The 19,114-nt window shown below is 41.5% G+C and overlaps 2 protein-coding genes across 2 annotated transcripts in view; one reads left to right on the top strand and one right to left on the bottom strand.

The window, feature by feature from the left end:
• SNX30 (sorting nexin family member 30) overlaps positions 1-10,768 on the top strand; it is a 53,991-nt gene extending 43,223 nt beyond the window's left edge. Inside the window, exons 8-9 of the mRNA XM_033084823.2 lie at positions 3,535-3,687; positions 5,855-10,768. Of these exons, the coding sequence (XP_032940714.1) occupies positions 3,535-3,687; positions 5,855-5,914 (213 nt within the window). The 3' untranslated portion in view covers positions 5,915-10,768. The remainder of the gene's footprint in view (positions 1-3,534; positions 3,688-5,854) is intronic.
• SLC46A2 (solute carrier family 46 member 2) lies at positions 6,594-18,555 on the bottom strand. The gene is made up of 4 exons (XM_033084822.1): positions 17,019-18,555; positions 15,376-15,459; positions 13,604-13,760; positions 6,594-12,167 (listed from the first exon to the last, which is right to left on the bottom strand). The coding sequence occupies exons 1-4, from the start codon at positions 18,076-18,078 to the stop codon at positions 12,110-12,112; spliced, it is 1,359 nt and encodes a 452-aa protein (XP_032940713.1). The 5' UTR covers positions 18,079-18,555; the 3' UTR covers positions 6,594-12,109.
• Between the last annotated feature and the right edge of the window lie 559 nt (positions 18,556-19,114).

Here is a 19,114-nt window from a genome sequence, read left to right as displayed (position 1 = left end):
TTTTTGAATACTTATGGCTCCTCTCCAGAGTATCAGCATGTTTTTTGACAACTCCTTGTACCTTTTTGTGGCATAAGTAGTTTGGGTCATTTACAAGATGAAGTTGAACAAACTATGTGGAGCTCCTTGCACGTTCAGAAATACTATCTCTGGGGTTTTCAGAATGTTTCCAACCAGAGGATATGTCATTACCTATAAGAGTTGATAGCTCAGAGCTGTGCCTAGCAGCATATCTTACATTCAGCAAGGTCTCCTGCTATGACTTGCTGGAAACTAAAAGCAGGCAGAGGGTCATATTGTGAAATGGCATTTGTCTTCCTTGTGGCATATTTGATGATTTGGTAGAAATGATGTAAGAAGACCCCAGAAGAAACCTTAAGAGAATCTTTGAGGTTAAGTGAACCTGAAGAACCTTAAGTGGCCTTTGTTCAGATCTTGAAAGGAAATCCTCTGAGTTCTTGATAATCTGTCACTGGAGGGCATTCTGGGCCGCCTGTGCACACACCCAGCCCGTCATCACAAGAGCTCACCAGGTCATTAGATTGTTTTGGCTGTGAGATCAGCCTAGAGCTCAGTGGCCTGTGAAAGCAGAAGGCTTATAGTGCTACTGTGCCTCTCTGTTAGCAGATACTGCTCAGAATACTGAAGCTTACACTGAAAGCACATTGTGGGTGGTGTTTACTCGTAGCATCGTAGTGTTTGTGTGGAGTCTGCAGCCTTTGAGTTTCTAACAAGTGCAGTGGTGAAATGCTTCTCACTCATTTCTGACCCATGCTGGAGCTAATTTTGCAGTAATCTAACCAGCACACTGAAGGATGGGTGTGGTTTGCCTCTGATGATCTGTTTTATTCTGTCCACCTCAAGGCTTTGAAATGTCGTGATCTATGGGAACAGTAAATATGGCAGTGCAGAATTTGAAGTAGAAGGTGGGAGAAAAAAAGCTTTGTAACAGATAACTTGTTCCCAAGAACTAGGAAGATAGAAATGTCTTATGCAAAGGTTAGTTGTCTAATTAATGCTGGATGTGTTCTGCTTTAGGACCATTTGTCACTTGATAATGATGATGTAGAGAAGTTTCAAAGTGGACATGCTAGCTGTAATTGACCACACTAAATTACAAATGTTAGGCAAGCTTAATTATTTAAGAGAACAGAATCAGCGTGAAGAGAATTAGATGTACCTGCAGGTCTTATCATATATGTACAATTTTATGCTCAGTTCATGCTTGTGTATATATATACGTCTCTCATCAGTCGAAATTGACTCACTGAAGTAGTCCTGGGCCTTTTAGGATCATGTTGGAGTTTGAACCATTTGTCACTTTGGTTTTGTGGCTTTGAGGGGTTTTTGAGCTACTGAGTACCTGAGAGCAGATATCAGTAAAGAAGTAGCAACTTCCCCTGAAGTCCGGTTTACTTTCTTCCTGGTTCTTAGTTGTTAGCTAATATTTAGTGTCTCCATTGGCAAAAACAGATAAAAGCCTCAGCTTTGATGCTTCAACTTAGGCCCAGATTTGGTGATAAATACTTAATATCTCTTTGCACTGAGTTTTTACTGATGAAAAGTGCTTAAAAGCTGTTAATGAACTTAAAATTTTTTCTTAACTACTGAATTGCAAATTGTGTTAGAAGAAGCTGCAGTTTGTTAGGTAAGGCATTTGTACTCCCAAGTAGTGCAGACACTACTTTCATGATGCCCCTGGAGACTTAGTTGGAGTTAGTTGTTGCTGTTGTTCCTTAGTGAGAGCACACGTTGACCACTGGGTTATCCCTGTAGCTCTAAACTTGTACAGCCCTCTCAGCCTGACCAGCAAGAAAACTTTCTGTGAGAAATAACAGTTTTTTGTATAGCTTCATTGTGGTTTCAGATCCTGGCAGAAGAAGCAGGAAGCTGGTGAGTGCTTAGAAGCTAAGTTAATTGGATTGGGAAATCTTATGTGGTTTTGCTTCCAGACTTCATAAATATTTCCCTTGATAGCCTAGTCTTTCCATTAAGATAGCAGAGTACTTACAATGCAAGGCATACGTGCCTTGTGGGGAGCATCACCTAAACCTTCCAGTCACTGGCTTGGTTGTTCTTGTCTGCAGCCTGCGAGGGAAATTCATCTGAAGTTGTAGCAGAATGAATTCTGTAGTCATAAGTATAGTGCTCAGACGTGGCAGGGAAAAAATGTGTCTGCTGAGCTTCTTAGCTGCCTGTAGTGTAAATTCAGTTGTGTGAATAAAGGGGAACTCAAATCCTGTGAGTATGAAGAGCTCCTGCATCTCAAACAGGTTGGTTTATTGAAGAATAGATATAAGACCTTCTCTGAGTAATAAAGTGATCAGTCCTAATCCATGTCCTGGAGAAGAAACACAGTTGGTGTGTTTCTGCCTAAATTGAGTAGCTTACCAAACTGCAAGATAGTAGCCCACCTCTAACTTCATGTGGGTATCCATGAAAAGCTTCTTATGTTGTCTGTTCATCCTCTTCCTTCTTTCACGTCCCTCAGAAAGGGAGTTTACTGAAAGTATCAAGTATGATATGACCCATCACAAAGTTCTTCAAATGTTCTAAATTCTCTATTTTGCCTTTGTGCAAGTCGCAGCTTCCAGAGCAAACGTTCACTTCCCTCTATGGTTCCCAGATTCAGGCATTTCCTCTTCTAAGCTCATGGGCTTAGTTTGCATGTTCTTACAAGATTCCTGTCTTTGTAGACCATGCAGCAATGAGAAGGAGAAAAAATGGTGTTCAGCTTCCCTGCTTGAGGAAACACTTGCAAATTATTCCTGTATTTGCCTGGTAGTATATATTATATTAGTTAAAACATAAGCAAAGACCACCAACTTAGTTGGTCTAAAGTGTATATACCTTGGTCCAGTGACTACTGTCAAAAATCCATTTAAATCTGCATCTCAGCTTGCAGTTGGCTGCCCTCAAGATGTCATTTGTTGCTTTTGCATGGTTGCATGTCCGTTGTTGAGCATAAAGTCCATGAGCCCATCCCATGTTGATGATCATGAGTGCTTTGCTGTTAAATTTTTTTCAAGAAGCCTGTAAGGTTAAAAGTGGAAGCTAGAAACTATGGATTTCAAAATTTTATTCTGCAGCTGTCAATACTGAGATGTCTTATCCAGCTTTTTCAATAAACCTGAATGTTTGTTGTTGTAGACACACTAATGTAAATTGGGACATTCCTACTGCAGCTGTAAATGGGAAGCAGGAAAGTTTGCTGTGGAGCCAAGCTGCTCAGTTTGAGCACTTACACCAAATGGTTTTCCTGTGCCTTTAGCAAGTGCTTCCTTCATGAAAGGAAGATGGACAAGCACAGGCACTCACCACCTCAAACAGCAAAGAACAAATTAAGCAATCTCATATTCTCTCTAGTTCAGAACTGTGGCTTTTTCCCTGCAGCCATAACTGAGTTGATTCACAATAACTACTGCATTGTGAACTTACCCTTTATTCTATAATTTTACTCAGTAAGGTTTGAGCTAATTCATCTCAATCTAGCACTCTTGGTGACAGTTTAAATCTTAATTTCTTTTGCTACAGGTACCCACAGATGTTGAGAAATGTCAAGACCGAGTAGAATGTTTCAATGCTGACCTGAAAGCAGATATGGAGAGATGGCAGAACAACAAAAGACAAGACTTCAGGCAGCTACTAATGGGGATGGCAGATAAAAACATCCAGTACTACGAGAAGGTATGTGTCACTATTGGAGCACTAGCAGGAATAAAAGTAGTTTATTCACTTCTGCAGTGGTGATAATTCTTAATGAAATCTTCACACTGTCTTGAAGATAAGAGTATTAGACATCTGAAGCTGCTGTTTGTCAGAGTTGGAAGTCATGGTCAAGTGAACTCTGTGAGACCAGTGGTCTTTAGCAAGTCAGCACTCAAACAGCATTTTATCATGTGTGCTTGTCTGTTTTGCGCTTTTGAATTGAACAAATTACTAAGTGGCAGCAGTGGTGATGAAAAAAAACCCAGAACTGCACATTCTAGTAATAGTACCAGAGTAGAAAAATCTCTTGATTCTGCCTTTTATGAAAAAAACTACGTGAGTTAATGCACATCCACAGACTCATATATGGATTACATCTGCTATGTGTAAGTTATTCTGATCTCTGTCCCTTTGTGCATCATTCTGTCCCTTGTATACTAGTCCTGAAAATACCTAGCCACTGTTCTTTTTCAGTTTGCATTTGTACCTGAGGTCTGGTGTTAGATTTTTAAATTTTTAATTAAAAGGACATTGACGTTTAACTGCATATGGTTCCAATCTAATTTTCCTTTATGCTAGAACAGTGCAGCCTAATGCAGTGATTAATACCATAGGATCACAGAACATTTTGGAAGGGACCTTAGTGGTCATGTAAGTTTCAACCTCCTGCCAGAGGCAGGGATGCCTTTCACTAGAGTAGGTGAGTCAGAGCCCCATCCAGCATGAGCCTAAAACATTTCCAGAGATGGACCATCCACAGCTTCTCTGGGGACGCTGTTCCAGTGTTTTCTCGTCCTAAAAGTAAAGAATTCCTTCCTAATTGTCTAATCTAAACCTGCCCTCTTCCAGGTTAAAGCAATTGTCCCTTGTCCTTTCACCACAAGCCCTTGCAGAAAGTCCTTCTCCAGCTGTCTTATAAGCCCCCTTTAGGTATATTAAATATTTACAGAATATTAAACACTACTAGAACTACTGGGTTTATGCACTGTCTACTAAACTATACTTCATCTTGTCTGTTCATTTTTACACATCTACTTCACAGGCTTCTTCCTCTGCTAGGTTACTTCTCCCTGTAATATTAGTATCCAGTACCTTGTCCCCTTCCAATGTCATAACTGCTCACACAGAACTTTCATCACTCTGGTTCCTCAGTTCTAAGGCTACTGTGGAGGGGGATACTACAGACTCCACTGAACATCCAGCCGTGCCTCTGCAATTGATAGTTAGATGTGTACGTTAGATTTGCTTTTAGCAAGGAAGCTCTTTTGGTAAGAAAGTATCCAGTTGTCTGGGGGGGAGGGGGTTACACAACTAGAAGTACTCTATTCATCTGCAGTACAGTCAGCAAGGTTAGAAAGAAGATGTCTGTCAACATCTACTTGGGGATATAAGAGCTACTGATGAGTTTGCCCATTTCCAGCATTTAATAATTTGGATTCCACAGTCTGTGTTTGCCCAGTTTGACTTCTGGGCTCTGTGTAGTTGAAAGACAGTAACAACACACAGTACAAAGACTCTACTAAGTATATGTGGCTGGGAAAATTACTCCAAAGCCTAGAGTGGCTTTCTAATAACCCAGGAGCTACACTCCACTTACAGTTTACTATACCAGGCACTACCAGTTCGTCATGTAGTGGAGTCAAGTCCCAGAGCCATACTGGAATACACTATAATTCTGTGTCACAGAATTAGCTTTCCTAAAGACATGTTTTCTTTCAAACACATTTGCTGGAGGTAGTCTGTAATAGCTGCCATGGTGTCCAAAGCAGCCTTCATCCTCAGCCGTGCCACAAAGACATAAATTTCTACTCAAAACAGTTCATCTGCCTAGCTGAAAGCTGTGGTATTCTTCAGTTTAGAGAAATGTAGGTTAGTATTTGGAAGTCCTGGATGTTCTGATGATTTTTAGAGGCTTTGGACATCTGATGACTCTGGAAAACTTGAATTTGTTGAATTTGTTTGGAAGATGCAGCTGTTCTAACACTTCCTTGCTGTTTGACATTGTTTTTTAGCACCCTTCTGTAATAATCTATAAAGACCCACATAACTTTTCTTCAGTTTGCTTGCTGTTGGGCTGGAAGGGTTGGTCAGAAGTTATATGAAATGATATAAAATCACTTTTGTAAATCTTTCTTTCTTTCTTCAGTGCCTTACGGCGTGGGAGTCAATTATACCACTATTGCAAGACAAGCCAGAGACCAAATAAGAAGTACCTTCATGGACAGTCTAGCACTTCTATGCTCAGTACCACTAGTCATACTGGAGCTGTATGGAGGACTCTTTTTGTTAAGTTAATTGAAATGACAGCTGCACTTAGTTTTTCAGAGTATCTGTTCCAGCCTATTTGAATTTTTTTTCCTCAATTTTTGTGTTTAAACTGGGGTATGTTTCATCTTTTTGAGTTATCTTGAATGGTTCCTTCTTTACCCTATGGAGTGATTGGGGTTCACAGTGAAAGTGCATGGGGATCTTGTTAAAATTTACCTCTCTAGTCTGGAAGGAACTGATGAGTGGAACACTAAAAAGATGAAAATAAAACTCTACTGCAAGGTGCCAAATGACATTTTTACTATTCTGTTTTGTTTGCTTAAAAAAACCCAAACCAATAATTATTTCTATGAAAGAGTAGTCCCAAACCAATCCTTATCCTTTTTTTTTTTTTTTTAATGGACAAGGAAAGGCTGGGAAAGAATATTTTCTGTTTTGCTACTGCTGTGTGCTGCCTCTGGATGAAATGGTCTCTGTAGACTTTTCTGTCTGGGAGTCAGGCTGGTTCTAGACAGACCATACCAACACTAGCTGCAGATAGCTGGTGATGCAAGCATGAACTGTGGTTTTTGTGAGTGTGGCATGCTGTTGGGTCATACTGAGTATCTTTGTTTACCTTGGTGATTATGAAGTAATGTCAGTTGACTGAAGTGTACTTGTGACTGACTTGGGGATCAAAACCAGCCTAACAGCGGGAATGAGTTGGACTGCAGCCTTTCAAGGGTTGTTTCTGGAATGAGGGAGGAAGTATGAGTCTGGTTTTTCCAAAGCTAGCTCTGGAAGTTGCATGGTGATCTCTTACACCATGCTTTATATATGGGTTTTGCTACAGCCACTTTAGGCTTGGTCACCTAAGATGCCTGCTGTAGTAAAAGTAGAACTCTGCTTTCTCTCCTCCTCACACTTTCTTTGCAGCAGCCAAAAGCCAAGAGATGTAAAATGTTTCCTTCCACCAAGCATCAGTGTGTGAAACTTGCCTTAAATGGGTTGGTGAGGGATAGATGAGTACCCTATTAGGTACACAGTGTTCATACCTGTCTCTGCTGAACCACATGGCAAGTCTTTTAGGACTACTTTTTGTCACAGATCTATTTTCTTTGTAGTTTTTGTTGCCCTTTAGAATTGCAGCTGCTTCTGCAAGTCCCTTTTTTGTCCTTGCTCTTGCAGTCCAACCTCAAGTGAATGCCTACTTGGTGTCAATGGCCTTAGGAATGCTGATGTGATTTAAACATCCTAGTGAGAGGGGTTGGGGCTCCTATGAGTGTAATTCTGGGATTTAGGGCAATAAATAACTCTGTGCTTACTGCAAAATTTGAGTGATTACTTGTTCTCTGGCAACATTCTTGCAAAGAATGTGAGCAGTAATTCTTTCTGTGCAACTTCTCTGTTCTCCTGTAACAGCCTACCAGGTACTAGTCTGATTTGGAATTTATTCCTTCGTAAACACAAACTGAACATGCAGCCACCCTTCTCAGCCTGGTGGCTTTGTAGAACTCTCAAGATCAGTTATTGCAGCACTGTGGTAGCTGTCAGGCTAATGAGATGGTGTTCTCTGCATGAAAAAGTAAAAATAAGACATTTTAAGAAATTCTTTTTGGCTCAGCCTTCAATGACAACTTTGTGGTACTAAGACTGTGTTCCTTGTTTTAAGGTCAGTTTGTCAATATGCACTTTTTGGTGTAAATGAGAACTCTGTTTTAAGTTACCGTCAGGTTCAGAATCACGGACTCCTTTTGTTCAGGGGAAGTACTTAAGGGGATCATCTTGAAGCAATCTAGAATAAGCACTTGCATACTATCTAACAGTCTGTCCTTCAGGGTTACAGTCTTCCCCATTTTCCACCAAGAAAGATAACATGCTTTTTTAATTAGTTCATGTGGAATAAATGGAATTTTGTAGCTGACTCTACAACATCACTTAAGCAAAATATATTTTGAACTAATATTTAGTCAGTCTTCCCACCATTTTATTAAAATAAACAGCACAAGATGAGTAGAAAGAATGGTGTTTTTTTCCTACAGGTTGTTTCATCTGATGCCTTACAATACTAAGGGACTCTTCCTGCTTTGCTTTATGTCAAACTGAAGTGGGTGTTGCTTCTGGGCAATTTAGCAATTAATATGACAGCTGTTCATGAAAAGTGTAGTGGAAGTGGAGAGTACCAAATGAAGTTCAAGTCAACGTGTAACTGTTGAGGCTGGAGCTGCTGAAGATCAGGATATCTTGCGTGATCTGGACCAAAACATCTTAAGCTCTTACAAGGGAAGTAAAACTTGGCATTCAAAGGAGAAGCCCGCTGAAAGAATTGCTGCAGTGTAATAAGAGTGTGCATAGGTGGGTCTCAGTTCCTACAGGCTGTGTAGTTGGTCTATTCTTATGAAGAGCTGTTGTAAATCACAGGGTGACTGAGGGAGAGGCTGTGGATGAGGTGGGGGTAGGATCCTGACCTTGATGTTTGGGGCACCATGCCAGTCAGGAAAACTACAAAAGTTGCAGGAAATTCTGGTAAGATGTGCAGAGTGACACTTGTGTGACATAACTGCTGTTGGAGGGAGGTTGAGTCCTGAACTGAAACTCTTAACATGTTGTCCTGTAATCCTTATAGAAGTCTTTACTTTGGATTCCACACTTCCCTGAGAGAAACAGAAGATTTTTGGTAAAGGGAAGCAGGAATAGTGCAGGTGCTTCATATTTTCTGTAACTGGTTGAGTGTTAAGTCACTTAAGATGACTCTCTGCACATGGACCAAAATGGCACCAAAAGTAGTTGGCACCCTTTTTATGAGCTTGTGGTTCTTTCAGCAGTCCCAGTTTTCCTCATAGTCCATAGCCAGGGCAAGGTTCTCTCAGCGGATGCATAATTCACTGCTGCCCCGTTACTTCTGTATCATTTCTGTGGTGTTTGTTTCTTCTCTTAAGTGGCACCAGCACAATAAAGAAAGCACTGAGATCTTTTCCGTGTGCTCAGTAATGGACCATGCATTGTTCATGTATACCTTTATCAGGTTCTAATTCTTGCAATAAACATAGATGTTGAAACATCATGGCTTTTTCAGGTATACATTGGAAAATGGAAAGGTAATATGTGTAGCTCTAAAGACAAACAGTTTTGTTATGAATTGTTATTAAAGTTGTTTTTAGTTGTTATTAAAGAATGAAGTATGATTCTTCACTGAAATCTGCTTGGATTTTTGCTGCACTAAAACTTGTGCAAAGGATAAAGTAGTGGAGTAACTGATAGCAACAAAGCATGAGTGGCAGAGAGAGTTCTGTGGAAGTACTGTGTAGCAGCCTTGAAGCACTGGCTCTGCATAGCCTGTTCATGACACATACTGCTTTCAGGTGTCAGTCCTGCAGATGCAAGGGTACAAAAGAATTCTTTCCCACATCAGCAGATGTCCATTATCTAACACAAGCCATGCTTTTGTTAAAACTTGCACAATTTAACTGGATATCGTTATGATTACTGTTGCAGACTGTTGAAAATCCTTGTCCTGATAACCACTGAACAAAACTGTATAGACTAAATTAGCTCATTAGATGTTCTGTCATTTTAAATTCTGAAGGTAGAATATTCTTTCCTTGGGTATATTAACTTTTACTACACCAATACATAGGGAAAGTGAACACTTGTTCTACAGGCAAGTTGCTACTACGTGTTGGATTTTTTTTTTTTCCTCTTGTGAAGTAAAACTGGGGATCACAGGAATGAATTTGCCTTCTGGCAGATTGAATGTGGCATTTAAAACTATTTGGGAGTGCTGTTGAAACAACTTACAAACTAAAATGGCAGTGCTTAATTCTGTGCTTAGCACTTGAAAGTCTTGCTGAAGTATCTGAGTTGTAGAAGTACTTTGCAATGAACTGGACAAGTTTTAAGGTTGCATGCCTAAAGCACATTAAATTTGCAGAAAATAATGAACTTTCCAAAGAGGTGTAAGTAGATCATCTTTATGTAAATGGCATGCTAAAACAATAAAGGCTAGTCACTGTCCTAGATTGCTTTGAAGGTCTATGCTTTGAAGCTAAACCATTTCCTTAACCCTGGTGCTGGTATCCATACCTTCAGATTAAGCTGCAGTGTTGTGGCCAGTGCAATATTCCCACTGGACAAGGAGACAGATTAGTGAGGGCCAGTCTTACAATAAGAGCATAAGAGCCAAAGGGCTTGTGTCTACAGTACACAGAAATAAAGAAGCACTGTCCTTGTTCTTGCTTCTCTGTGCCTGCATCCCTCTGTTGCTCCCTAAGGTCTGGAGAGATGGGCTGTGCAGGTGAAGGCAAGCTGGCTGTGAGCTTCACACATTGTGTTGAAGGTGTCAGTGATGGGGACCAAAACGGTGCTGGTTCCTTGTCCAGACTTTTCTACTTTCACTCTATAAACCCACTCACCAGAACTAGAGTCACTGTTCATACCATTAAAATACAAAATGAAAGCTGTGAAAAGACTTGTCTCTGTGTGAATTAGCTAGTAAACAATGTAAAAATGGGAAGGAGGCATTTGCGTCCCGTACATGGTCGAATCTGGCAACTAGGCTCTTGTTCAGACTCGCAGGCTATGAAATGTTGTCTTGCCTTCTGGTGCTGGCATGTTTCTATACCCTTTCATATATCTCTTTAAATATACTTTGTGCATTGTTTACTATGGAGCTAGTATTGATGGAGAAAAATGCTTTGAGGTAAAACTGTTTGTAATTCTCTATTAGTGTGTACATTTTTTAAATGCACCATTTGTTTACCTCAATTAATTTAATGGAATGGACCAATAAATGTATTAAAAGATGACTCCTTTACTTAGAATAAAGTTCCATTTTTTTGCAGTCTTCACTGGTGAAATTATATGTGTGCTTATTTTGCTAAGCAGCTCACTATCTTACTGGAGAAATACCCTTCTCTTAATCTTCCACAGTTGATCTAACTAGAAATCATCTATTGCTGCACTGCTTCTGGAAGTGCTTCTGAAAGTGAAAGAGCCAAGGAAAGATTGGGTGGTGGGGAGAGGGGAGACGACAGAGTGACAGCAACTTCCTCAGAGCAAGAGGTCGTGTAATGATGAACCAACTTCTGCTTGCTATACCTCTTACTAGAACTGAAGCTGCCTGATTTACCTCCAGATTATTTCAGTTATTTAAGAGCTTTTAACTTCCCTTTACTTAGTCCAGGGCCTTGGAAGCCACTTAATCCTTTTTAGTTCAATTGATGTGTAAGCAGACACATTCTTGTGAGACAGGCCAGACTTTTGACTCATGTTCAGATTTATGTGACATCCTCTTATTCTAGTTGCTGTATTGTATGAGGTTCCTTTCCACCCCAGGTTAAAGCTGAGGTGGCACGGTGACTATTATATGGTCTCAATGTCCCTACACCTGCATAAATCCTGTAGGAGCTCTGTGCTGCACTTAACCTGGTCTTAACCTGTTACAAGAGTAGCACATTGTGGTGGTGTGAGCATTAGCTCTTGAGTTTTAGTCCTCGAAGAGCATGAGCTCTGTTGAAGCACCATTCAGGGGCAGTGGGGCAAAATCCCCGAAGTCAAGGTCATGAACATCTGTTCAGAGGTGTTTTATTGTAGGGATTACTAAAATTGTGTTAATCTTACATATTTTATGATGGTTTTTCTCTATTTAATGGCCTTGTATGTAACATTAATTGGCTGGGCTGATAACATCTGTAGGAGGTGGAGAGTCAATGTGGCCTGCTGATGGCTCTGTGCAGGTGACGTGGTTTGCAGCCCCGTTTCATCAGCCAAAGTCACAGAACTGCCATGAGATTTCTGAGTGAACAGACAAGAAGGAACTAATGGAAAACCAGTCCTCTGCTTTCTGCATCCGCTCTGAGCAATGTGTCTAGAAATGCCATTTTCATTTCTAGCCTATATTCTTGTCCATCTTCGGTATTGCTAACCAGCCTAGCAAAAAGCAGAATGCTCTGAAGACCTGCTGGTGTGCGAGAGCCAGTGCACATACTCTGAAGGATGGGGTGCATGTTGCAGAAATAGCTAGGCAAACATCTCTCCTTGGTGAGCTTAGTGGCTGGGAGGTTGTGGCATGCTGGGAAGTGGAAATACAAATGCTGTGTATCCTGTTGTATTGGTAGCTGCACGGACTAATGATAACAACCAGAAGATACCTTCATTACTCGGCCAGAATCTCAAGGGAGCCAGTGGTTGACTGTTGTTTGATGGCCACAAAGCTGTAAAGAACAATAAAAAATGCAGATAATAAGAATTAGCAAACCACCTTCTCAAACTGTAGTTTGCTCTTTCCACATCTTAGACTTCGCTGCAGTGTCTGGAGCTGGCTGAGTGCCAATGGGATTCCTCTCAATGATCTGCCAGCCTCTCTTGTATACGGGCAATAACATTGGCACCATTTATCATCCTTCATTGTAATAACCTGTGTTTGTACTGGTAATAGTACTTCTGTTTGAAATCTGTATTGAAAAGCATTTGAGTAGCTAGCAGTGACCCCTGGGTTGCACATCAGAAACAAGTCTTTTGTGTCTGGAAGATTTGAGGAGGAAAGCAGAGCCAGGGGAATGTTGAGTATGAAGTAGCCTTCCCAACACTAGTAGTCCTGAAGATGCTGCTTGTCAAATGCATTCACAAGCCCAGAAAGTCTTTGATACTCTGGATAAAACAGAGGTGATGGTGGAGGAGCTTTCCTTAGTGTTGCTTTTTCTTCCTCTCTAAGACGTGCTACTGAAGTCAGTATACATAGTACTTTTAGATTTTCTACTACTTTGTTTTGTTTCATCTACAGCAGAGCTAGGCAAGAATTTTGCCTGGAATCAAGCATTAGCCTAACCAGTGTGTTTGTTATATATGAATAAAAATATTGTTACATGGATTAAATACTGACATTATCACAGTTCACACAGAAAAAAATCTTGCTGTTTCTTGTAATGCAACATGCTAGAGTCTTGGGGAGGCTCTAATGGATGAAGTAAGATTTGGAGGGAGAGCTTTCAAAAAATCTGTAAAGGTAGATGGAGGGGTTGTTTCAGCTTTCTCTCTTAAAATTATGCTGCTTTTGTGCGTAAAAGTTGTTCCTGAAATTATACCTCTCAGTCACTCTGTGGTGGTACAGTTAGGCAAATTCAGTGGACTAGAAAAGTAACATTTTCCTTCACTGTGGTAATGGTTTCTCTTTGAAACATTTGAAGGAGACTCAGAATATTCTTCTCTGTCACAATGGGTAAGTAATGTATAATGGAATTTTTTAAAAAAAAATTTACTTTGTGTAGGATTATTCTTTCATTCTACTTACTGGTATTTTCAGAGTATCAAACACATTTGTGTGAATGTTTTGTTCCCTGGAACTGTTAGAGGTTAAACTGCCAAGTAGTCTTCCTACAGCAATTAGTGTTATATTGAACAAAAATAAAAAAAAACAACTTGCTAGACATTGTAACTTTCATTCTTTGAATCTCCTTGATATTTGTCAACTCATTTCTGCAAGTTTCTTTGTTTTTCCCATTTTTTTTTTAATTCAGCTGGTGGGGGAGGTCTTGTTTTCTTTTTAAATTTATTTCCTATCCGCATTATATATTTTATACTAAGAATCAGGAAGAACAGTGAAAATACAACATTTTTGTTGTATTTGAACAAAATTTTTCCTATTTCTTACCTTAAAGGGAGGAGACTCAGGCAGCCAACTAGAAAAGACAAAATGAAGCAGAAGCCACTGTACCAGTCCAGTGTGTTTTGATAGATCTTGTTGTAGACTGTAGATGTCACTACTCCCGTGGTGACTAAAGACAGCTGCAGCAGGACAAACACCTTACCTGTAAGACAAGAACATAGTTTGTTACTGAAGATTAACAAACCGGCCGTGGTAGCTCCCTGACAAATCCACAATCACAACTGTGTAGTCATTGCTCCACTAACACCAGATGGCATGAGCTTGCATCTGCTTCTGTTCCAGATCACAATTAAATTATTTGTCCTTCTTTTAGGTGTCGAACAAAAGATTCAACTGGAAAACTGTCTGCCTAAACAGTCTACATAAAAGGTAGCTTCTTGTAAAAGCAACGATAAACTGGTTAATAAGTGCTCCTTTTCCTAGAGGTAGAAAAATAGTCTAGAGCCGACATCTTCAGGACAGGAGAAATTTTGATCAGGGTCCACTTCTGGCCTAGGCCAGGAAAGTGGTTCACAGGGTTGAAATTACAAAAATGCCTGAAATGGGGATGTGTATGTTATTTGTATGATACTTCATGTGGAAGAAAGACAGAAACCTGAGTTCTAGTTGAAACCACTTTTTACTGAAGGGTTTCTGTCACATTAAATGGGTGAAAGGAAGTAACCTAGCCCTGCTGGGACTTGCAGACTGGCAGCAAGGTTAGGGCTGTGTGCTGAGCTTGCTGCCCTTGTAGCTTTCTGCAGCCCCTCTGCACCAGCAGCCACCAGCTAAGGAGAAGAGACTGCAACCACAAGGCAAGTGCTGCTCTGCTGTAGGGTCCTACTCGAGGTCATGGGCAACCTTTATGGCTCGAGGTGGAGGTCAAAACTTTTGATTTATTAGATTAATTTGGGGTGTGAGCTGTGCTGTTTGTGGCATGTAGATGATTTTGCTGTGGTGGATGTTGAAGGAGCAAAGCAGTAGGAGTAAACTGGTGACAGAGCAGTGTGATGTTCATTTGGCAGAAAGGAAAAGGACATGAAGGATGCAGAGGAAATATGTTTGGAAGAGGTATGAGCAGTTGTGGGCCTGTGGTGCTGTTTGAATGAATGGACAGTCCTGTATCTTGTATCTAAAACTATCTCATTGGGGAAAAATGGTAGGCCTCGATATGCTGCTGTAAAGTACATTTCACTAATTTTTAATTCATATTTTAGTGGAAAAGAATTCTAGCTGCTGTTCCAAGAAGGGTCAATTTGTATGCAAAAGTTATTCTTTGTAGTTAAATCAAACCTGACGGGAACAAACTTCGAAACATCTAAAGAAATGTTTAGAGAGCATAACTGAAAATAAAAAAGATGAAAATAGTCCACCCTTCCCAAAATTGGAAAAAAAAGAAACCAGATACAAATGGTATGAATACCACAGTGTTTCAACAAAATGTCCTGCTTTTCTTGGTTCTCCCTGCAGTACTGTGTTTTTGAGCAGCACCTCAGCTATTTTCCCCACCTTTGAACTATGTACTGATTGTAATCTTTTGAAGTATGTGCTGAAAATTCTGTGGATAAATGATGATGCAACCAAGGACAAGAAGATTGGATATAAGAATCTTGTCCAGCAAGTTTCTCTGCTTCTCCCTTCCTGTTTGTGGTATCGTCTGTTCTGGTATTATTACACAAAACACAGATTGCAGCATTAACTTACCTTTTTCTAAGTACTTTAGGCTGAATAAAGGCATTTCAGGGGGTTTTGGTTGGTAAGGTAACCAAAATACTCACCATAGGATGATCCTTCAACATACTTGGACAACATGGACCTGATGGTTGGTAAGGGGATGAGGGCAAAGAGCATCACTGCCCGTGCTGTAATGCAATGAATTTTGAGTTATCGCCAGTACCTGCTCGTTATGACCCAACAAACCACTGCTTTTCAAGATTACATCCCTCTGGCTTGGGCAGGCACCTTGCTTCACCTTTTCTCATCCCCTGAGTGCAAAAAAGAGGTGGGTCCTCACTTGATCCAAGGCAGAAAAGCCACCTATTACTCCCATTAGCAGAGGTACTTTGCCCAAACTAGACATGGTCTCTTGTTCTTAGCCAGACATGCCAGTGTAGATGGGGTTCTCACGCTCCTTTGAGACACTGAGGATGATGACTTCAGTTTTATCATGCAGAGAGAGCCCCCTGTGCTACACAGCCTTGACAGAAGCAATACCTTTGTAGCACTACATCAGTGCAAGCTGTGCAAGCTTCTGGCTCGCAGTATTCTAGCCTGTCTCTACTATGCAAATTTATAGGGAGCTGGAATTACCTTCCTGTCAGCAGAACTAGCCTCAGTGAAGACTTGGTCCGTGTCTAGTGTACCAAGGTGTTTCTGCAATGCAGGGAATAAGCATCCTACACACTGCATAGCAGCATGATGTCAGGATGAAGATGAGCTGAATTATTAAGCAAGCTTTTTTTTTTTACTTAATATTTTCTTTTATTCCCCACCTTGATTGGCTAAACAAACAAACAAAATCTCTTAAAATTGTCACTCAGTGTTTGACTTAGCACAGAAATACAATATTCTATCATCTTTCACTTTAGAACAATTTTGATTAATTTTCCAATTCCCATTCCCTGTAGGGATGGACAGAAAAATCACTTCAGGTCATTTATCCCCAGTGTCTTTCTCACTTTCAGAAGCAAAACCTTAAGCCATACAATAGATGATACTCTGTGAGATAGCTCTACCACAATGAATGCAATTCTTGGATTTTGTTTTTTGTCATAGGTTACCTCCTAAAAGTACACTTGCCTTTCATTTATCATGGAATACTGTCCCATCTATTGTTATCTGTCCCTTAGTAATTTATGTGTAGTGTGAGATTTGTAAACTGCATTATTGCGATACTTTACAGCTCCAATGTTTCATTAAGTTTCCCATCAGATGTAAGTGCCTTCATATGACAAAAATAAATCATATTTTAAGATATTAATGTAATAGGAAGCCATTTTGCTTCTATTGTAGCCTGAAACTTTACCTCAGAGGAAGCAGAAGCTTCCTATTGCTGCAGTGATGTGGTCCTGCTAGTATAGGTCATCAGCAACAATTCCCAGTCCCCCAGAGTGTGAACATTGTTCTGCTCAGATCTAGTCTGTGACCTGCTGATGAATTACAAGTCAATGGGCCTTAAATTAATCCTTCACAGGAGTGTATGCCTCCTCGGGATATTGTAGAGTGCTCAGTCTTAACAGTACTAAGGGAGATGAGGGGAAGGAGGAATAATAAGAATGCTTGCATGCAAATTGCCCATGTGATGATCTGCCTAACTCCCTGGCTGCAAACTTGTCATGAAGCAAAGCAAAAAGCTCTTCCAGTGATGTTGAAACACCCCTTTCTCAGTGTGTATTTGCTCATGTGTGGCTGTTCAACTCACCAATGTAGAACAGGAATGTCCACTGCACGAAGGCCATGATGAGGATGCCAGCGCTGAACGATGCTACTCCGATCATGATCATGGTGATGTCCCTCAGGTATCTGGAGAACACGAGTACCCCTAGGAAACTGGTAATGAAGATCACATACCCAGCAGCATTTCCATGGCCAATCTCCACGGCATTCCAGCTTAAAGGTTCCCTGAGCAAGAACAGCGGGAGTACATTCATTGCACCAACCACAGCAAGGTCATAGAGGATTGCTGCCACAAACAGCAGGATGATAATGAGTTTCGAGGGTGATACAGGAGTGGAGATGCTGCTCTCTGAAGGTTGAGAACTCCCTGGTACTGCTGCTTCTGGCAGCTGACCACCCACCTCCTCTGCATTCTTGGCTTTGGCTTGGCAGGAAGCTGCTGGCTTGGGGACTGTGAGGACAAAAATGCTGTAGAGGAGACAGAAGGCATAGCAAGCAATGCTGCAGCACACCAGCACGGTGCCTTCTCGATAGCGGTCACTGAAGCCAACAAAGAGGTAGCCAGATGCCATGCTTCCCAGGAAGCCAGCAAGGCCATACACCAGTTCGATAATGATGAGCCGCAGAGATCTCTTGCTTTCCGAGGACCCCAGGGATCCCAGAGCCATGATGCCTGCCCAAAGTGTGGTGAAGCCTCCTGTCAGTCCATTGAAGGCAGCAGCCCCATACATCACCTCCACTGGCCAGCCCAGCAGAATCAGGAGGAGCAGGAGAGTTTTGGAGCCCAAATAACCAAGAAGAGGGACGCAGATGGGGATCTTCCGATGTATCCTGTCCCCCAGCTTGGACAAGCCATAGGCTGACACCAGTGGGCTCAGGCCCAGAACTAGGTTATAGATGATATAAAAATTGGATACAGCCTTCTGCTGAGCATCTTCCAGGACCTGAGAGGGAGCAGTGCTGTTGGTCTGGTTGTAGTAGTTCTTCACTACCAGGAGCAGTGCTGTGTCATAGAAGGCACTGGCCACTTGGGAACCTGCGACCACTGGCTCAATCCATGTCCTCATTTCCATTATTCCCACCATGCTGCCAGCCACCACCTCTTCTTGGAGAGAGCTGTTTTCAGCAGCATGTGAGGAAACAGCGCATGAGGAAACAGCTCCTCAGAAGCTCTGCTCTGGAGGCATGGTTAGAAATAAGCAGCGAAAGGAAAAGCAGATCTGCCGGGCTGCACAGGACCGGAGTGTTGTGCAAGAGATGATCTGGCTGGCAGGATACTCACAGCTCACCTCACTGTATGTACACACACCTGCACATCCCTGCGCAGCTCTGAGCTCTGGCTCACACTTGGGAGGCTTTTGTACAGCCAGAGAACGCCCTGCACTTGTAGACTGCCACTGCTCCTCTTCCTGGTGTAGTTTCAACAGAGGTCAGATGACCTGGGGAATTTCTCTCACAGAGTAGGAAGTGAAAATGCCCTGATCAAGTAATTGCTGTAATTTGGGGTGGTGGTTTGTTCTTTGTTTGTTGACTTTTTGGGTGGTTTTTTTTCTCCTTTTGGTATCCTTCAGAGAACTCACACAGTGGTTCTGGGGGCAGGGAATGGCTATGTGCCTTTTATCAAGTAATTTGTGAATTCCCCTTTACTGCCAGCTCATTTTTCTTTTTTCTACACAAATATGTCATTGTGTCTTTTGCTTTTGCTGTTGCTGCATCATGCCCCTTATGTCATTGTTGATTCAATAACGCAATCAGGAAATCACACCAAAAAGAAATTAAGTGGGAAAAAGTCTATTTTTGGTAACCTGTCTCCTCTGGCTACCACTCTGCTTGCCGCTTCCTTTGGCTTTACAGTGTGGAAATTGGCAAGAGGAGCAGAGAAGTCCCAATTTATCCAAAGGCATCAGTGACTGCTGTGTCCCAGTCATCAGCCAGCTCAGCTGCCGGCTGAGGTGGGTGAGAGTCCACCTCTGGAGAAGAGTATTCCAGCCCTAACTCCTCAGGGAGATGGCTGTGCATCTCTGCAGGTGCTTATTTCCACAGACTCTCAAGCCTTGCAGCTTGAAGTCAGCTTCCAATTTTGCTGCTGCCTGAGGGGCAGATAAAGTGGTCCACTCAAGC

This window comes from Catharus ustulatus, chromosome Z (genome assembly GCF_009819885.2).
Source record: "Catharus ustulatus isolate bCatUst1 chromosome Z, bCatUst1.pri.v2, whole genome shotgun sequence".
NCBI lineage: Eukaryota > Metazoa > Chordata > Aves > Passeriformes > Turdidae > Catharus > Catharus ustulatus.
This window is presented reverse-complemented; position numbering and strand designations above follow the sequence as displayed.

What these genes read in the sequence shown, in the direction of transcription:
- SLC46A2 (XM_033084822.1), bottom strand. Translation starts at nt 18,078, where the DNA reads ATGGTGGGAATAATGGAAATGAGGACATGGATTGAGCCAGTGGTCGCA. An exon ending in GACATTCCTGTTCTACATTG is followed by an intron (nt 15,460 to 17,018) that starts GTGAGTTGAACA and finishes ATTGCATTACAG; the next exon opens with CACGGGCAGTGATGCTCTTT. An exon ending in TGTTGAAGGATCATCCTATG is followed by an intron (nt 13,761 to 15,375) that starts GTGAGTATTTTG and finishes CTTGTCTTACAG; the next exon opens with GTAAGGTGTTTGTCCTGCTG.